The 22,197-nt window shown below is 30.5% G+C and overlaps 1 protein-coding gene across 1 annotated transcript in view; it reads left to right on the forward strand.

The window, feature by feature from the left end:
• Nucleotides 1-7,812, forward strand: part of LOC107451717 (SAM pointed domain-containing Ets transcription factor) — a 28,445-nt gene extending 20,633 nt beyond the window's left edge. Inside the window, exon 5 of the mRNA XM_016067906.3 lies at nt 5,708-7,812. Coding sequence (XP_015923392.1) covers nt 5,708-6,069 — 362 coding nt within the window. The 3' untranslated portion in view covers nt 6,070-7,812. The remainder of the gene's footprint in view (nt 1-5,707) is intronic.
• Nucleotides 7,813-22,197: the final 14,385 nt, after the last annotated feature.

Below are 22,197 nucleotides of genomic sequence, written 5' to 3' on the forward strand. Positions count from 1 at the left end.
ATTACGAATATATATATATAATCAAATACTAATTCTCGTTATTTAAAAAATACCAAATTTCTGAATTTCTGTTATTAAATTGAGTTTTGACTTAAACGATTAAATAAATAATTATAGCGATAAAAAGGAATGTAATTAAACATTTATTTTGCACTACATATTAAAAATTAAGTATTAAATCTATAAGCATCACAGTATTTAGCTGGACTTTTTCTCATATGTATTATTTTGTAAAAGGTTTTTATCCGAATCTTTGGCACTCTGTTAGCTTCTTGCGTTAAAAATATAAACAGAAAAAGAAATAAAAAAAATTTCATAACATTTTTTAGACAAACAACTTTTGATAGCAATTTTTTTTTAATTTCCGATATTGGGATAATGATACTATTCATTATATAATAATTAAATGCACTTTTAATCTGAAATTTATAAACTTTTCTTATCGGTATTTGTAAAAAACTAAACTTTTTTTAGAAAATAAATTTGTATTGAGTAAATTTTTGATTTATTAAAATATTTATTCTTCACCAACAGTTTCTATCTGCTTATATCTAATTAAATTAAAACTAGTATCTGCTTTTGACTAAAATTTTAAAATTTCACTGAACTAAGCTAAAATTAAATTAAATGTTTTGAAGCGTTGTACCTTTAATTAGATATTAAGAAAAAAGTCGCTTTAAGAAACAATTTTTGTCGAATTCAGTGAATTTTATAAAAATTTTTAGTATTCTATTTTATTAAATACCATATTACTACATGTTCTTAAGTTTATAAAATTCTATTTTTTCATCTCTCTCAAACATGTGGAGGTTTTTTTATTTCTTTTCTTTTTAAAGAAAAGTAATACCTCCTTTGATAAAGTTTTCGTAAAAGCTCTTTGGCAACTTTGTTTGCACCAGTTTTCCTTGAAGTAGTTCGAAAACTACTTGGTACGAAAGTCAAATCTGCAATCGAGAAAAGAATTGTGACCGAGAAACTGCCATAAAAGGTTGGTTTATACCACAAACTTTTAACTTTTTCTCTGGCCTCTCCAAACCTTTAGCCGAAGAGTTAGATATTTAAAGAATATATTTTCTCATGAATAAAACTGCATTTTTTATATTTATTTTGTGAGGTTCAGAGGTTTTATGTTTCTTTTATAGTCTTAAAAGTTATTTATTCCCTCTTCTGAAAGTTGTTAAGAGCTTTAGCAAATGGAAAGTTACAGAGATGTATCTGATTAAGGTCTCGATGTGTTAAAAAATTCTAAACAGTCTATTTCTTTATTCAAAGTTCAAAATTTTAAAGTACTTTAGTTTTTTTAATCTATAGGTGTAAATGTAAACGTATCCTTTTATTTATTTATTTTTTTCAATTAAAGTTTTAATTCTGAAAGTGGTAGAAATCTCAGTTACTATTTAAAATATCATTTCATTTTATTAATTTGAATTATAAATAATTGTTATGCACTTTTTGATTATTAATTATTTATAAATAGGCTGTCATTTGTTCAATTCAATATAAATTGTCAAGTCATTTCTAGTTAAATTACGACAATTATACCATTTTCATAGTTTTCCAGAATTGTCCCTTGAATTTTGCAAGATAGTTATCAATCCCTGATTGAAATTTTTTTTTAGCAATTCTCAATCTTTCTGCCACAGAAGAGTTCCTTACTTCCTTCCGTATCTATTCCTTAACTTTGATAAAAAGTCTTTTTTATATATATTGAATATCTCATAACTTATTTTTGTTGAGCATGCTGTCATTTTTTTTCTTAATCCAGTTCAAATTAAATAATTAATTTCATTATTTTACAAGAAGTTGGTAATTTTTGACTACAGTGCTAAAATACAATTAAATTATCCCCAGTAGCAGGAGTATCTTTTTTTATACTCTAATTACCTACGGTCTGGCTAACCCTGAGAAGATATAATGCTTGGTTACACTCACTTTCTTTTATGGTCATTTCGACAAAGTCGGACAAGGCAGGTTTTTTCCCTTGATTTTTCTAGTTCAAATTGAATCTCAATTTTCTTTAAATGTTATAGTTAAACTAAATGTTAGTCAGCAATAGTTAAACTATTATAACTATTCCGCAGCAATTTATTCATGAATAATTATATATGTATTATCAAGCATCATTTCAAAGGAAATTTAGGTGAATTAATGGACTCTTCACAAAAATTTTTATATTTGTAAGACGAAACCTTATCAAAATATTTTATAGTAGAACCTGACTTTTAACAAAATAATTTATCATGAAAACTAACCTTTTTCAAAATACTTAAGCTTATAAACCAGAATATCCTTAGTACTACTTTATCTTATGAACAGAAAACGGAGTGGATGAAATTGAAGTCTTGAAGTTAAATTGAATTAGTTTTGTCAATGGAAAGTGCACTTAGTATTTATTTAGAATTTTAAAAATACAACTCATCGAAAGAAATGGATTTTATGTTTGTCAACTTTATTTTCAACTATAGGACTTTATTTTCCAACATTAAAGATAAAAAATATATGCATGGAAATATCGTTTTAAAAAAAATCAAATGATTTGTATTTTTCTTTTTTTAAATTTCTGTTAAATGTTCCTATTGAATCCTTATTTTCTTCACTAGTCGCCATAAGAGAACTTTATTCTTTATGTTCTATAACATTTCATGCTATAAAAAAAGTTTTCACTCGAGCTATCTTTTAGCCAATAAACATAAAACATTATTTTCAATATAAATTTTCCCTTTTATTTTGTAAAAAGAACAAAAGCGTCGCAAAATTTTGCACAATCACTTTACTTGTCCCCAAACTTACCGAAAACAATTTACGCCATTTCTTTTCGAATCAAGTCTTTCATTTTTTTCCCTTGTACTTTTTATATCAATGCATCTGTGAAAAGTGCGTTGCAAGTTTTTTATATCCTACGAATTTTCCCTGCAATATTTTCCACGGGGTTATAAAAATCAACAATAAATCCTGGTAATGATATACAGTTAAAAAAAAAAAATTCTTACAGCTAACCATTCGCACTTTTTATTGTGATAGGACTACTGCCTATTTACATAGCAGGTGGTTGTGAATTTGAAATTTATCCCATTTCTAAAAAAAAAGGGGAGGGGAGTTTTTTATGAAGGTAAAAAGGGCAATTTTTCGTATGAAGTTATTTTATCAATATTACTTCTCGTCTTGTGATTCGAATGTGTTTTTGTGCTCAATGTTTTATCTAAGCAAAATTATTCGCTTTAGTTGCAGGTATTTAGTTTATCAGTTACTTATACATTTCAATCTCGTTACATCATGTAATATATTACTGAATTTTAGACAAGCCCATTTGGAAAATTTCTAAAAAACATAAAACAGTTTACAAAATATCCTTTTTTTAAGAAATTCTATTAATTAAACATATAAGAAAATAATAAATAGTTGAATATTTAAAGGAAGATTATGTTACCCAATATTTTAATGTGTGTAGAGTTAGATTTAGAAAATTACTCCCAAAATCTGTTTACAAAACATTTATATTCTTTCAATTATAAAAATGCATTCAATAAACGATATAAAATAATTATAAATAATTAAAATGCTAGTGAAAAGACATTTTTGTGAATTTTTGATAACGAAATTTAGACGCCAAAAATCTGTTTTCTCAATAATTTTTTCTATTATTAAATCTATTAAATTAACGTTATAAAACAACGCTAAATACGCTGTTGTACTTGAAGAGCTAGGAAGAGAATATTTCTATATTTTGGGTGATTAGTAATAGTCAGATTTTGAAAATTAATGTAAATAAAATATTAATGATGTAAATTGTAATTTAAAAAGTTACGCTATTTTTAGTTATTTTTACTACTAGTTCAGAATTGAAAGTGATTTTAGGTATCAAAACATCTAAACATTTAAATATTTTTTTTTTCTTTCTTTCGCAAAGAAAAACTGAAAAATGAAATTGGTAAAGAGGATCAGCTGTTTGTCTTTTAAACTGTTTTCTTTGTTGATAAAAAAGGTTTACACATGTTCAGATACATCAAAATAAATCCTTGAAAAGTGGGATTTTTCTCTGTTGGTCTAACAGTGTCCGCCTAATCGCCCGTGACCTAATGTGACCCAACACTTTTGACGTCAAATACACATGATGTCAGTTCTAAATTTGCATCCCTTCCATAATACTTATGGCGCCCAGCTTCTTGGCTGGAAAAAAAAAATATTTTTCTTTCTTTCCACCCTATATTCCTATCACACTACGATCCCACTCAACTTCAACATCTTGACACCACTTGTTTAGAACTTTTCCACGCTTAGAAAACGATTTTTTCCTGTCAAACAGTAAAAAAAAAAAATGGCGTCTACTTTTTTCTTCTCCCGCCAATATTTAATGTTTTTTTTCTTTATGGTTGGCCGGCACGCAATTTTTGAATGTCCCAATTTTCTTATTTTTCTCTCCCCCCTATGCGTATTTTTTTCTTTTCTTTTCTTTTGGCAAAATGTGGTTTCTGTTGTTCTTTACAACTAAATACTCTCACCCTCTTTCGCAAAAGACGATTAAGTTTTTTTTCTTCTTATATATTCTTTCAAAAGATTCATGCTGAGTTGTTTGGATGCTACTGCACTCACTTTTGACCTGATATTTCTATACGTATTTAGCCGAGCTGACAAGGAATAGAATAATATAAAACTGTTACAGATGTGTTATTACAGCAGGATGTTTAATTTTTTAAGAGCTATAAACACAATTAAGTGCTTACGCTGTGCTTTTAAATAAAATGCTTTCATTCTTGATGGATTGTAGAGGACTTAAATTTTTTTTCATCTTGCAGTGCTCTTGTTGGTAAATAGAAGATAAAATTTAAAATATTATTGATTAATTTATTTATAAATTTAAGTTATGTACATTTCAAGAATTGAGCATAATTCATATTGATATAGTTCTTAATTTATTATTGACAAATATATCAATATATTATATTACATCAAACTATTCTTTAATATTGCTTCTGAATTTTCCACTGCATATGTTACATTACAATTGAGTTTCTATTTTTTTTTTTTTTTATCTAAAAACTCTTTAAAAACACTCTGGAATAATTTGAAAATGTTGCTTATCATTATATTGTCCCAAACCGTTTCATTGCACACATTCTAAACCTGACACTCTCGATCTTTTTTTTCTTTAATTCGTAGTATACTTGAGAACAAATCGAAGATTATGCCGCCATGTTTATTTCGAAATACAGTGAAACCTCTCGTTAGAGATCACTCTCTGCTCCACAGTAAAATGGTCGTTCTTAGTGGTTACTTCCCTTCACTTCAAAATGTTATCGATGGTACATGATTTTTCGCAAACGATTTTAATTTTACTCAGTGTCATTTTCTTGGTGCAGAAATGCCACTTGCATTGGCTTCATAAACCGGATTGATGAATAAAATTTAGCGTTAATGAAAGTGACCCTTACTGGTATAATTATCTGTAAAAACAATTCCACTGTACGTGTTTATTGTTCTCAAAATTGTCGGCATCAAGCTTTTATTTTGTACCAGATTTGTTTTAGCACAAGAAATAAAATTTCTTAAGAAAAATTGGCGCTTGCATAAAGAACAATTGTTTCTTTGCGTAATCTGGGAACTTTGTATGAAAGGGAAATTATTGCAATGCTTTGATTGCTCAGTATTTCAATAAAAACTATTTTCTTTTCTCACTGAATGTTCTAATGATTTATTGTTTACTTTTCAGATGATATAAGCGATGAATCCTGTGACGTTGAGCGTTGCGGGGGTGCCAGAACAGGAGGTACCAGCGGCGGCCGCCCCGGTTCCCACTCACACATCCATCTCTGGCAATTCCTGAAAGAGCTCTTGTGCCAATCCCACTTATACGGCAGTTGCATACGATGGTTGGACAGACCAAAGGGCATCTTCAAGATCGAAGACTCAGTCCGAGTTGCTAGGCTCTGGGGAAAGAGGAAGAACAGGCCAGCAATGAACTACGACAAACTCAGCCGTTCCATTCGCCAATATTACAAGAAGGGGATCATGAAAAAGACTGAAAGATCTCAGAGACTGGTGTACCAGTTCTGTCACCCTTACGGTCTCTAGAAATCAAACAAGAAATGTCACCCAGTTTTTGAATGTAGCTGGTTTACTTCAAGAACTGGACAATTTCGCACATGTATCATAGACTTTGAAACTCTGTACATTATTTCATTTTTTTCTATTAATATATATATTATGAATGGAAAAAAAAGTGGCTGGTTCCACTCTTTTTTCTATTCTTTTTCCTTTGCGCCTAGTGAGGTCTTGGGTTTGGGAAGGTATAATTCCCAAGTGCACCCAATAGCCACAACCTCACTATGGTTTCAAACATCGATTGTATAATTATTATCGCTTTTTCAAGATTTTTTTTCACTCGTGGCTAAATTTATTGGGAATTTGCTGTTTACCATCCTCGCCCAAATATTCCAGTTGAGTTCGGAAGATTTTTCTTCCCATAATTCCTGGTTCTGGGTTGTGGATGTGCAATATTCCTGATGAACGTTGGTCCCATATATCAGTGATATATCAACACGTATGTTCTAAGAACACCAAACTTGGAGGCGGTATTTAGCCTCCACAAGTTTAATATTTTTGTATTTGTGTGTGTGTGTCTTCAGGGTTCTGTCGGTGTCCGGCTGTCTCGTCACCGTTAACCGCCTGGTGCGATAACGGTGACCGCGAGATAGTCGCCGTGCTAGAGCCTCTTCTCACCCTTTCTGGCCCGTCTATGTTCGATCATAAACGGTGCTATAGCATTTAGTCCATTCTAATACTGGGTTTGGGAGTGGCTATGTTACTCACACACAATTAGTTGAAAAAATGCTTATGAAAATTTTATGAGACTGACTGTAACCCTCTATGGCTCAGTGTTAATATTATTCTCCTAAAACTGTGTTTTAGGCTTTACAATACAGTTCGAAACAGTTAAAAAACAGTTTGCCCATATTTGTTACCTTACAAATTTATTCAAAAAATTTTTTAAGGTTAATTGTTCATTTTTGTCAAGTTTAAAAGAACTGGTTTCTAATTAACTATTCAAATTTAAGCATTTAAACTGTAAAATGTAAAGTTTTATTGACTAGAAATCCTATTATATTTATTAATCTAATATTTGTAGCAGTTTGCATTCACATTTTTTCTCAACATAACATTATAATTTAAGAAATAGTTTTAGTCAAATATTTTATTGCATAACATTATTATATAAGAAATTGTTTTATTAAAAAATCTAGCCGCATTGAAAAGGCAAAAACTGATTACATTAAGCTATAGAGGGGATATGACTAATAAAAATTATCTGTGTATATTTTTGTAATAATTGAAAGTTGATCTTGCAATTTAACATATCATGATTAATATATTTGTAATGTAATGACTAAATCTTATTTGATTTATGTATTTTTTTTTTCTTTTGCCATTATATATGATTAAATCGTAGGCTATATTTTGTAGCTCTACAGTAAGATTTGAAAAATGAATATGTGAACTATTGATTCAAGAAGGACTTGTATTATGATATTTCATTAAAATGTTTTGTGACACTAATTGTTTTGTAAGTAATATAGTGACTCTATGTTATTCTTTATAATTATATCTTACTATTTTCTAGCTTCATAGAATTGATTAACCTCTAACTTAATTAGAATTTTATTTCCTTCTCTCTGTACTTTTGGACATTTGGTCTTGACTTGAACTTTTAATCAAATAGATGGGATTAGAGATGTTTGAACTGTTATCAATCTTGTAGAAATGGTACTTTTGTATATTCAAACTATGGACGTTGCAATAAAAAAATTGAAAATGTCACTTATGTTTTTACTTTAAAACACCTCACACCTACACGCACCTACTAATTTTTCATCTTTTTTATCGTCACAAACTAATTGAGTCAAAAAAAAGTAAAAAATTCTTCATTCATCAAAGAAATTTTCTAATATTACAGCTAGTTTATGTCATAATAATCCTTTAATAAAATTAAGATTTTCCTGTAGATTCTTGAAGACTTAAATGCAATATTTTATATATAATTTTTTTATTATTGTTTTACTTTTTTGAATTTGAAAACTAAAATTTGTTTTATAAATGTACCCTTGAGAAATAGCATGCGAGCTTACCACGCCAAAAAAATTTAATTTAATGTCTGGGAAGTGCTCTTTATACGAGAATAAATGTTTTTAATGGAAATTGGATTTTTTTTTTATATCAAACACCTATCCAATGATTTGACCAATTTTGATACGCAATAATGCATTTAAGGAATAAGATATCAAAATTGTGTTGCTCGTGCAATGTAACAATAATATGACAAAAATATTCATGATCAGTTTTTGTGCATTGATCTACATTTTATGTGTTTTCATACAGTCGGCGTTCAGATTTATCTATTTAAAAAAATACAAGAAAGTAAGAGAAAGGCACTTAGCTTGAAACACTCCTCTTAAAATTATGATAAAAACATAAAAATTATTATGAAGTTCATCAATATTATATCTAATGTTCATGTGGCCGGTGTAATGAACCAAGTTTTAAAAACTTAAAAGCACATCATTGTTCACAAAGCTGCAAAATCTGGAAGAAGTGTTCTAAAATGTGATACTACGAAAACATTAAATGAGTAAGATCCAGTTATAATTTTGGATCATTATTATTTATAACAAAAACGAATATACAAAGTATTCGCCTGCATTTGACTTTTCTGTCAAATGTAAGCGAATTGTATGTACCGTTAAAATATAATAGGACTTCAATGACGAACTCAACAATGAAAATTTTCCCCAACACCAGCAATATTTTCAGTACGTAGATAGCTTCTGTTATCTCGCTGTCGTCTTCACACTGTCGACAATGTAGCTTCACGATAAATTGAGAAAAACATAAATGCTGATTTTCGCATGTGATTTATATTTTTATTTTATTTAAAGAACTAACAAGAAATAGGTATTAATATTTTCATCTTAGGTTAACAGAGTTGATTTATTATGATTTTGACCACCACTACTTATAAATAATTTAAATAAATATAAAAAGTCGTACGAATAATCTAAAAATATTATGTGTTAGTAGAATTAAAATATTCCTACCTAGTAAAATCACTTGTTATGTCACTACCCCTACAAAGAATCTTTACCAAAGAGTGTACAACACGATAGTTATGACTAAACCACTTGGCTGCTTTTTTTTCTTTTCCTTGTTAATGAGTACTGATCTAAAATAGAATCAATACTCGACTATTTATTTAATATTTTTAAGAAATTATTTAAGCAAACTGGCAGTTTTATTAATAGAATAAATACATATAAAAAAGTATTTATTCTAATATCAGAATATTGAATAAATTATGAAATAGATACCTATTTATAAAAAGTTGCATTCTTATTCCCTGTCAAACTATTTGATTAAAAGAAAACAATTGAATTTAACAACAAAAAAATGTTCTGAACATTTATATGAGACGTTAACGTTTAAACGTCTATGACTATTCCAAACGTTTATATATACTTCCTCCAAAACCATAATTCTGCTTGTTTGATTCATTTTCAGCTATTGTATACACGGAAAAAAACTAATTCAGAACTAGACTAGATGATCAGACGTTAAACTATTTGATTAAAAGAAAACAACTAAGTTCAACAACAAAGAAATGTTTTGAACATTTATATGAGACGTTAACGTTTAAACGTCTATAACTATTCCAAACGTTTATATATACTTCCTCAAGAACCATAACTCTGCTTGTTTGACTCATTTTCAGCTATTGTATGTACGAAAAAAAAACTAATTCAGAACTAGACTAGATGATCAGACGTCAAACTATTTGATTAAAAGAAAACAACTAAGTTCAACAACAAAGAAATGTTTTGAACATTTATATGAGACGTTAACGTTTAAACGTCTATAACTATTCCAAACGTTTATATATACTTCCTCAAGAACCCTAATTCTGCTTGTTTGACTCATTTTCAGCTATTGTAAACAAGAAGAAAAAAACTTATTCAGAACTAGACTAGATGACGCTTTCGCCCTTGGAATTCCATTGTCTGACGTCTCTATAAGTCTATACACTGTCGAAGTCTAGGTTAGATGGGCAGTTTAAATATCTCCGATATTTTTTAATATATTGCAGCAGATGCTGTTTAGCAGGAAGCAGTTTAACATGCTTATCAATTTTGAAAAAGAATTGCATTTATAAAACTTTAAGTTTTATTTTATTTAGGGGTCAAATATTTTTCATGAATTAAGTATTCTCTTTCAATGAGTAGGGTTTTTTTTTTCTACTAGCTGAACCTTTAAAGTCACTTAAATAGTCCAATCATTGTTCATGAGTAAAAAGCAAAAGGAGTGGCGATATTATTTTGAAGTGATGACATAAACTTGGCTATCATCTCATAATTCGTATCAGAAAAATAATTTGGGTCCTCATTAGACCAATATTCACCAATATTGGCTCAAAAAAGGTTGAAAGGACCATTATTTTTCCGATATTTTCTCCATATAAAATTGTCCTATTCAGCCGATATTTTAAATCCACTTTACAACCAATAGTGTCCCTATATAGAATTGTCAGAGTTTATATAGGGTCAGATATGAGCCGCGATGGCTCAGAGAATAGAGAGTTCGTCTTCCAATGAAGCGAACCGGGTTCGAATCCCAGTCGATACAAATTCCGCATCCGATTTGCACCGACCACAGTGCTGACGTGAAATATCCTCAGTGGCAGACGGATCATGGGTTAGAGTCTCCCTGCCGTTAGGCTAACCGTGGTAGGTCCTCGGGGTCTTCCTCTCCGTGTAACGCAAGTGTGGGTTATCTCCATCAAAAAGTCGTCCACGAAGGCAAATTTCTCCTAATACTCGATCCAGGAGTTCCCTTGTCTTCTGGATTGGATTCAAAATTACAAGGCTACGGAGTTGAACATTAGTAGTCGTAAACCCATAAAATTGGGTCTGCTGTTCAACGACGGCTATAAAATAAAATTATGATATAGGGTCAGATATTTAATAATCATTATTCAGTCAATATAGGCCCTATGTAGACCATTCTAGGGCCCATATAGGCCATTCTATGTCCAATATTAATCTAGGCCCAGTCCGAAAGGCAAGAAAACTACTTGATCAAGTATTGAAGAAATTTGTCTTAGTGGAGGTATTGTTTATAGAACTTACCCACATTTGCGTTACATGAAGAGGAAAATCACGAAAACCTACCACGGTTAGTCTGATGGCAAGGGGACTGACCCATGATCCGTCTACCACTGAAGATATTTTACATCAGCACTGTGGTTGGTGCAAGCCGGATGCGGAATTCTTGCCAACTAGCCATCGCTAGGGTTCAAACCTCATTGGAAGGCGGATGCTCTATCCCCTGAACCATCACGGCTCTTTAAAATATACTGTTTTAGATCTGTGTTTTCTTTCAACTCAAAGAAATTTCCTTTCATTTCGGCAAAAAATGACCTTGCAAATGAAAGACATTGGCTCGCGTAATTAATTATAGCAAATATAAGTACACAGTTTGATTTTTATTTATTGTTCTATCAAAAACACCATTCAGATAATTAGCTTACATTTTTAATGTTAGCTTATGCTGTAATGAACATTTTAATATCTAATTCACTACGATACTTGAGAAGAGGCAATACCTATATCTACTCACACTGGAGCAATATGAGTTTATTATACTTATACATTGTCTTGAAATTTGACTGTACGATTTAAAATCTCGTAATAATTGAAATTCTACTTATTTAAAAAGGCAGACCAGATGCTCACCGAAGGTTGCTAGTAAAATATAATTTTAAAACTTTTACTCATAAAACGATGAAAAAATTCCTTTTTTCAATTTAATTGTTTTCCAAATGATTAGCAGTCCATTCAAAATAGTTAATAGTACATTTGGTTAATACGTTCACAATTTCTTATAATAGAAGTCTGGGTTTCCAAAAAACAAAAAAAATAAAAAAAATAAAAATAAAATAAGGGGTTGATCATTTAGGTTTCCTAAATAGAAAAAAAAATTGCGAACCACTGCCTGACAGTATCATAGCTCAATAAGAGAAAAACCTATATCGGTTTCATTTTTTAACACAAACGATTGTCACTACTACCGTTAACGTATTTTTAATTAACGTTTGCGTCCTTCAAAACATTGTCATGATTTTGCCAACCATTCTTTTGGCTACACCATAAGAGTTTACTTATGTTGTCTTTCATGTGTGGTAAATTTCTTAAAGCAAGAGAAGAAAAAAAATTCAAGTGTACCTACGACATGCTGCATATTTTATTTCGTTTTAGAGGTTATTGCGTGTCGAAATAAGTCCGATAATTCTCATACACCCTACATTATGTTACAAAACATTCCTTGCACTAATTGCTGATCCTACCAATTTTTCCAAGAATCGAGTTATATAATGATTTACATAAATTTATCACTATTAGCAAGTTAAGACGAGAATTGGAATTTTGATCTTCTTAGAAAAGAAGATTCTCGTGCTGAGAAGGCACAGTAGGTTCGTCTAAATATTTTTTTCTCTCATTTTTTGACCCGAGGCAAAATGATCTCCAAACTAAATCGTCAGGTTGAACACTTCTAAGTAAAGGTAGAAAATGACCTTCGATTTTTTTTTCCACGTTGTTCTTGGACTTCTTGCTCGCAGCTTAGCTGGATGAGATTGCAAAAAGTTACTTGAAAAAAAGTGGGTTGCTTCTTGAAAGAAAAGTTGACGTTTAGTGACGAAAAAAAACGCATTTATTGGTACAGACCACTAATTTCATTAATTGATTTTAATGAATCTACTTTTATTTAATATTTGTATTTTATTAGGGTCAAAGGGTGGTCGATAATTTACCGTGCGATTTTATCTATTAAATTGTAAATATGGTCTTAAAATCTGCTACAATGATTATTGTTATAACAAATATAGTACGAACTCGTTCATTCAAAAGCTGGGCAAATTCACAACCGTAGCCGTGAATTTGTGGTGTGATATAGTAATAATTGCAAAACAATTACAAAACAAAACAAAAATAATGTGATATGAAATTTTCATGTCATATGAATAAATCTCGCATTGTAATGAATGTTATACAGTTGAAATATAGTTATACAAAAAATGCGGCTTTGTACCAAATGGATATCTTCGATCGAGTTTTACTTGAACTATGTGTTAACGTCGATGCTAGAAATACCTCCATTAATAGAATATTTTGTCATTTTACCTAGACATTCTAATACCTAGGCTTCTTATGAAATGTATGTTTAGTAGGCATGGAATGAAATATGATAATCTATATATGTATTTCTCTTATGTAGCACCATAAACTTAGAATTTCTCTATCTATTGGCAACACTAAAGTCATCATTCATTTTGATGTCTTAAGATATAATTTAAGTATTATTGTAAAAAATTAGTTACGCTTTAAGTATTTATTTAGAAAATTTTTGTATTTTCATGGAAATAAAAAATTAGTTGCGAAGTATTATATTTAGATTTATTTTTTATCCTTTATAAAATGGCTAGAGAAATTTTAAACATAAATAGAGTTATGGTGTCGTATACTGTAGCTACTGCGCCGCATACTGTAGCTACTGAGCAGCATACTAGATAGTTAAGACTCGAAAGGTGTATGAGGAAAAATTTTAAAAACTCCCGACTTTTTTTAAAATTCGATTTTTGAGCAACATGTTCGACCGATTTTGTTCACATTTCGCATTTTGTCATTTAAAATTGTATTCTTTAAAATGATGTAAAAAAATGTGCAATTAAAACGATTTTTGACTATTACTAAATAATATCTGTCATTAAATAATGTAATAAAATATCATTAAATAATGTATCATCATCTATCATTAAATAATGTAATAAAATATAATAAATATTTACTAAAAGTTATATTTTGAATGAAATCACCCTTGGATAAATGAATTTTATAATTGTGTGCAAAAATTTTTCAATTTTCTTAAGAAATTCTTGAGAGATAGTGAAGTAGACAAAAAGTAAACTTAACATTAAGGGGTCCAAGCTTTGGAAAGCTCACGTGATCAAATTATTGATAACATATTTCCCAGATGGCAACTGCCTCCAACATTTTGAGTGTCAGAAATCCGAAACCATCATAAAAAGGTATGTCTATTCGGAGAAAGTGCGTTTTTGTGTCTGATTTCGTAACTTAAAATATCGTCTGCACTAATTAATTAACATATGTAATGAAGTCAACCCCTCGAGCCCTTAAGATTGAGTCCTAGAACGTGAAGATCCGATCATTAGATCAAAAGTTATTCATGATATTTTTCTGACTAACAAATTTTTTTGGATTCATGAGAAAAATAAGTTGTTGTTTTTTTTTCATAAAAATCTGTTTATAGAAAATTGTATACAAAAAAAAATCAATTTTTTCAATTTTGAGACTTTTTTATTTATTTATTTATCTTTATTTTTATTATTTTATGTATTTTTTTATTTTTATTTTATTATTTTATTTATTTATTTTTTATTTATTTATTTATTTATTTATTTTTCATTTATTTATTTTTCATTTATTTATTTATTTATTTATTTATTTATTTGATTGAATGTATTTTTAATTCCAGAACTTGCTATTGGTGAAACCAAGGATCTCTAATTCTTAAACCACAAAGTGAACCGCCATGGGCAAATACTTTACCAATTAAGTTACTCAATGATGTCATCATTTTCTCAAAAGTCTGTTGCAAGCTGAGGCAACTAAACGACCTGGACCACATTGTCGCAAAACATGAATTAAAATAAGATTTTTATTCTATGGATCTTTAGGTAACTTGCAATTTCACCAGTATTATAATGTTGCGTTTTTTAAATATTTTCAACATTAATCTATTTATGGGAACAAACATTTGTGTTAAAGTGCAATTAAGAAAAATAATTTTAAAAAAAACAGTGGAAGCAGAAAAAATATTTAAAATTGGGGTTTTTCGTGCATTTTTTGTATAAGCTAACATATAAAAAGAAAACTTTAAATTAAAAATCAATTTTTTTTAATAGTCGTTGAACAGCCATCCCAACTTTTAGGTTTAAGACAACTAATGTTCAACTACGTAGCTTGTAATCAGAAGACAAGGATGCTCCTGGATCAAGTATTGGAAGAAATTTAGCCTTCGTGGAGAATTTCTTTAATGGAACTAACCCGTATTTGCGTTGCATGGAGAGGAAGACCACGAGATTATCTGACTGCAAAGGGACTCTAACTCATGATTCGTCTACGACTGACGATATTTCGAGTCAGCACTATGGTCGGTGCGAGCCGGAGGTGGAATTCGTGTCGACCAACCATCCCTGGGATTCGAACCCGGTTCACCTCATTGAAATGTAACGCTCTATCCCCTGAGCCATTACGGCTCAACACCAACTGTTGAGACGAAATGGTTTTTTATTTATTTTTTATTTATTTTCATTTTTACTTATACTCTTTTGTGTACATTAAATCTCGCTCATTCAAAATATTTGCAATGCAATAGCTAACATTTAAGAGAATATTGCTGCAAGCCGGNACGGAATTTTTAAATAAAAACATGTAAATGTATTTCACTATATTTTATGTGCTTTACGAAAGAAACGCTTAGTATTTATATAAAAACATATTTATGCATTTTTACATAGTATTTTACATATTTTGGATTTAATTTGAAGTAGATAATAAATTATAATGCATGAAACTAAACACGCGTGTGGTCAGACTAAATAACTACTTCGATTTTTATCTGATTTGCTTTAAAACCTTAAGGCCTATAAATCACGGATAATTTGACTTAAAAAAATTTTTCAAAAATAATTCAACAATATAACGATATATTAAGAGCGAAAAAAATTTTAATTTTATCATTTGATTAATCAAAACTATATGCATTCTATTAAAAAATTCCAAAGTTCCAAGCAAACTGTAATACATACATAGAGGCTGTTAAATATGTTTATGAATTGGATAAAAAGTTTAGGAGCTACTTAATATGAAAAAGCATTGCTTCGAGAATAACATCATTTAATGTTTCTCAAAATTACATTAATTACATATTCAATTTTCATTTATATGTTAAATATATATGTGAATCGAAAGAAAAGTTAAAGAGTTATCAAATATCAAAAATGCAAATATTTAAATAGTCAAATTACTTGTGAAAATAATAGGCACGAACTTTGAAATTTTTAAGTTTAAGAGTAATAGAACCAATTTTTTGAAAATATTACAGTGATGTTAAAAAGAAAAATTAAATTTCTGAAAATTTGATACTGTTAATTTTTTAATAATTAATTCTGTAATATTCGAAAATTTTAAGTAGTGTTATTTTTTAAGAGTGGTTTTAAGCGCGTGATTTCAACATCAATATAGATATAAACCATATTCAATAATTTTACGAAAAACACATAATCACTTTGAGAGTCCTACAAATAGAAAAAAATAATTCAACTTCTTCCACGTAATTTAGGGAAATTTTTTATGCTTCCCTTCAGCCAAAACTACTTCACGTTAACTACTACTCCATGTTACTTCACGAGAATTTCAAGGATTCCTTCTTTCAAACAGAACAAGAATTCTACTTAATTCATATAACTTCGTGAGATTTTTAAAGATTTCTTTTAAATGGAAGAGGGATTCTACTTCCTCTATATGATTTTGCAATATTCTTAAGGATTCCTTTCAGGCAGAACAGGGGATCTACTTCCTCCATCTTATTTCACGACATTTTTAAGGATTTCCTTCAGACAAAACATGGATTTTAATACCTCCATGTTATATCACTATATTTTTAAATATTTCCTTCAGACAGAACATGGATTTTAATTCCTCCATGTTATTTCACGATATTTTTAAGGATTTCCTTCAGACAGAACATGAATTTTAATTCCTCCATGTTATTTCACGACATTTTTAAGGATTTCCTTCATAAAGAAAATGGATTTTAATTCCTCCATGTTATTTCACTATATTTTTAAGGATTTCCTTCAGACAGAGCATGGATTTTAATTCCTCCATGTTATTTCACGATATTTTTAAGGATTTCCTTCAGACAGAACATGAATTTTAATTCCTCCATGTTATTTCACGACATTTTTAAGGATTTCCTTCATAAAGAAAATGGATTTTAATTCCTCCATGCTATTTCACGACATTTTTAAGGATTTCCCTCATAAAGAAAATGGATTTTAACTCCTCCATGTTATTTCACTATATTTTTAAGGATTTCCTTCAGACAGAACACGGATTTTAATTCCTCCATGCTATTTCACGATATTTTTAAGGATTTCCTTCATAAAGAAAATGGATTTTAATTCATCCATGTTATTTCACGATATTTTTAAGGATTTCCTTCAGACAGAACATGAATTTTACTTCCTTCATGCTATTTTACGATATTTTTAAGGATTCCCTTCAGGCAGAACAGGGATCCTACTTCCTCCACATTATTTCACAATATTAAGGATTCTCTTCAGACAGAACAGGGATTCTATTTCCTCTATATTATTTCGCGATATTAAGGTTTCTCTTCAGACAGAACAGGAATTCTACTTCCATATTCTTTCACGATATTAAGGATTCTATCCAGACAGAACAGGGATTCTACTTCCTCTATATTATTTCACGATATTAAGGATTCTCTTCAGACAGAACAGAGATTCTACTTCCTCCATATTATTTTACGATATTAAGGATTCTCTTCAGACAGAACAGGGATTCTACTTCCTCCATATTATTTCGCGATATTAGAGATTCTTTTCAGACAGAACAGGAATTCTACTTCCATATTATTTCACGATATTAACAGAACAGGGATTCTACTTCCTCCATATTATTTCACGATATTAAGAATTCACTTCAGACAGAACAGAGATTCTACTTCCTCCATATTATTTCACGATATTTAGGATTCTCTTCAGACAGAACAGGGGTTCCACTTCCTCCATGTAATTTTGATTTAATTTTTAAGGATTCCTTTCAAACAGAAAAGATATTCAATTTCCTCCTTCTTAAATTCTTAAATTAAGGGGAGTTATATATGAACGTAATTTCCTTTCTAACTGATTAACGTCTTGTAATATTTTTTCGGTTAATTTTACTTAGTGAAGCATTTAACTTAGCTGAAACTACTTTAAACTTAATTATAAAATTTAATCCTTTAAAATCAGTATATTTTTTGAAATTTGAAATCTGAAATAGTTATAAAATACTAAGCTTAAAATTTAAAAATTTGATAACTAAGTTCATTATAACTTATTTTGCAGAGTAAAATTAAACAAAAATTGTTCATACTTGCTTAATAAATAAATAAATAAATTTAATTCTCCTTTTCTGTTTGAAGGGAATTTTTAAAAAAAGAAATAATTCATGAAATAGCAAACAAAAAAATTTAAACTTTCTTCGGAATTGAATAAAGCTCTAGCATCCTCATCAAATATGCCTACGTTCCTGAAAGAAGGTGTCCGGAAAAAAAAACTTTTCTTTCTTTTTTTTGTATTAGTTATTTTTAATTGTATTGCCTTTTATCAAGATAGAAAAAAAAAGGCATTGACGATAAAAATGTACGTAATAGTACGCAAATTTAAGTTTCAGTTTATAAAGCGGAGAAAAAAGAACAAATTCACTGTGAACAAATTTTTAGAATAAGCAATTTGGAACTGCCACTTTGAGCCGAATTTATTCTTTAGAATCGAATTTAAATATTCTTAAGTTTTCAAGAAAACGAATTTTCCTCTTTTCAAGCTGTTAAAAAAGGTGTCAATCAAGCATTCTCTTATCTTAGAGCTTCAGGGTGTTTTACGTAACCATAGCAACCAATGTTTGTTAAAAACACTGAAAACTTGAGTAGGTGTACTAAGTAAGTAACTTTCTAGAACTTTTAAGATATTGAAGGATATTTTTAGGGACACGCGCAAGGTTGTTTTTCATTTTAATTTTCTGAACGAAAATGGGATTCCACCAACGCCCGAAGGCTCATTCAATTTTGGAGAACATTCTGAATTTAAATAAAATAATTTTACCGTTCCCATTTGCTTTTCAAATTGATTTGAAGATAATTTCGAGGGGGGGAATTAACAAAGCTGTATAATGTTGTTAGTTCAAGAAATAATTGCCTAGTTAGGAATGTTATATTAGTGTGTCTATATACTTTCTAAACTTCAAAAAAAATGTCTTGTTTTATTTTTTTCTAGTTAACTACAGCATTGATTTCCCTTCATATTTTTATAATCTTTGTCGAAAAGAAAATCTCAAAAGTATACAAATTAAGCGCCAAAACTTAATAGTAGTGAAAATATTACGAGAAAAAAAACGAAATCGAAATATAATAAATCACTATTTAAGAAGGCGAATATAAGAAACATCTAAACCAGTTTGATTACCTTAAGAAACAAAGTGGAGTTTAAAAGCTGTTGTTAAAAACACCTTTTCAAGTACACCTCTCCGTCGCCAATAATCCATTGTGCAGCTCTAGTGCTAAGTAAATACAGTACTTCTACTACTACTCAGGCAATTAAACTGGTTTTGATTTTTTTTTCTCGGTATACTAATGCGACAGAATTCGAAAGCTTTTTAAAAACGATATCAATTTGCGACATCTTAAATATATAATTTTTTTACTTCATTTTTGTCAAGAAATTTAATGACATATTGAAAGCAATGATTAGCAAGCATCATGTTCCTTACTTATGTCTACGTAGATATTAAGCATAAACAAAAGTATTTATATTTGCTTATAGTCCTAAAGTTCAACTTTACTCTGTATAAATGGCAGTTTCAACATGATATTTATCATTTTGTTCACGATATTTTCTAAGCAGGCACTAAGATGTACTGTTTTAAACTTAATATAAAATAATTAACGCAGAATATAGAATAATTAGAAACGATAACGACGTTAAAAGTGATTGGTTGTATAAGTTCCAATTTGCCCTAATAATTACACAGAGGTAACGTTGTTTCGGATTACGAATAATAATTTTTTACATGCATTTTCAAAATAAACTTAAGAAACAAGAAAAGTTAAAATTACAGAGTTATATATTTATTTATATTTTTTACCGATACACTTATTTTGTTATTTATGTATTTTTATAAATGCATGCATTGCTGACGAATGCCGAAACATGAGTTGCAGTGGTTCATGATAGAAAAAACTTATTAAAAAAATTAACAAGGCGAAACTATCTGGAAAATAAAAATTTATTTAACTCTTATTTTACCGTATTCAACCAAAGCAGGAAAATAATCGTAAAACAAATGGTATTCAAACAGTTAACTGTGAAAAAAAAATCGCTTTTAGACTGTTTTCACTCATATGGTTAGACAACCAGAATTTTATTCGCAGACCATAGCCAATAAAAATCAAGCATGCGTTCTTCGAAAGTTGGAAGCTAAGCCATATGATAAGGATTGCGAATACATATATTTATTTTCCATCATCAGATGCCCAACACAAGAGCGGATGTCTAGTAATCTTATAGTAATAAGTGCGTAGTGATCACCACTATTATGCCACTTAGTTCCTTGCAGCTTGGTACATACACTACTGGCCATTAAAATTGCTACCCCTGGAAGACGACACACCACGAACCTGAAATTTGCAGGGTGGATGAAGCATGTTGTGGTATGCAAATGATTAGCTTATCAGCACATTCATGCAAAGATGGCGGCGGTAACGACAATGAGCATAAAAGAAGAGATTTGCCAGTAAGTTTCTCATACAGAAATTGAATTTGAGCTTTGTTCTTGGGTAAAAAAGTTTTTGTTATGCCTCGTGTAAGAAGGAGAAATGCTTATCAGCACGTGTCTGAGTTTGATTGAGGTCGAATTGTAGCCTACCGGGGTTACGGTTTATCATACCTAAGTATTGCTGCTCGCGTTGGTAGAGATCCCATGCCTGTTAGCAGAATATGGAATCGATGGGTTCCTGACGGTCATATGAAACACCGTGCAGAATATCAGTGCCCCCTACCCCATCACTAACAGCTGAGAAGACAGACCACATGGCCTTAAGGGATCGTACAGTTACGTTATGAACCCTAAGTCAACAAATGTGATCATTTGCAAGACAACAAGTGTCTGAACGAACATTTCGAGGACGTTTGCAGAAGCATGGACTATCAGCACGGTGATCATGGTTTCGGCTACCCTTGAAGCTGCATCGAAGACTGGAGCGTCTCCATTGGTGGGATCGACGACGAACCTGGACGCAGGAATGACATGACATCGTCTTTTCCGACAAATCCAGGTTCTGTATACAGCATCATGATGGCCGCATCCTTGTTTGGTGACATCGTGGAGAACGCCCATTGGCAGCCTGCATTCGACAACGTCATACTGGCCCATCACTTGGAGTAATGGTATGCGGTGCCATTGGATACACGTCTCTATCACCTCTTGTTCGCATTGCCGGCACTTTCAACAACAACCGTTACATTTCTAATGTGTTATGGCCAGTTGCTCTGCCCTTGATATCTTCGAGGCCTCCATAACGGTACGGTTCAACGCTCGATCGCACGTTACCCGCCCTTTTCTGACCTTCCTTGACACAGAACATGTTCACCTGTTGCCCTGGCCAGCACGTTCTCCTGATCTCTCACCAATTAAAAACGTCTGGTAAATGGTTGCCGAACGACTGGCACGCCACCACTCGTCAGTCACTAAGGTCGATGAATTGTGGCATAATGTTGAAGCTGCATGGAATGCTGCACCCGTCCAAGCTATCCGATCTGTTCGGCTTGATGCCCAGGAGAATAACTGTTATTGCTGCCAGGGGAGGCTGCTCTGAGTACTGATTCCTCAGGATCTATACATTAAAATATCCTGAAAATTTAATCACTTGTTCTTCCAACTATAATGTTTGTTCCCAATAAATATCATTCTGTTATATGCATTCATTCCTGGTGTAACAAGTTTAATGGCCAGTAGTGTGCTTAAGCCCAAAGGGCTAATCTGTCAATCTCATGACCAGTTGAAAGGGGACTCGAATCCTAGCGTTGACACCACAATATTTCTTTCATTCCTTCAACACATGAGGAGTTTTCAATGTCATTCACGCCTCAATTGGTGATCCTGGACTATTGGAATACGAAACTAACATTCATGCTTAAATTCACAAAAAGTGTAATATTTAATATATCTCACGATCTAATTAAGAGTCATTCCACGGTTCATATAACAAAACCCAACTCAAAATAACAATTCC

The sequence above is a fragment of the Parasteatoda tepidariorum genome, chromosome 8 (assembly GCF_043381705.1).
Source record: "Parasteatoda tepidariorum isolate YZ-2023 chromosome 8, CAS_Ptep_4.0, whole genome shotgun sequence".
NCBI lineage: Eukaryota > Metazoa > Arthropoda > Arachnida > Araneae > Theridiidae > Parasteatoda > Parasteatoda tepidariorum.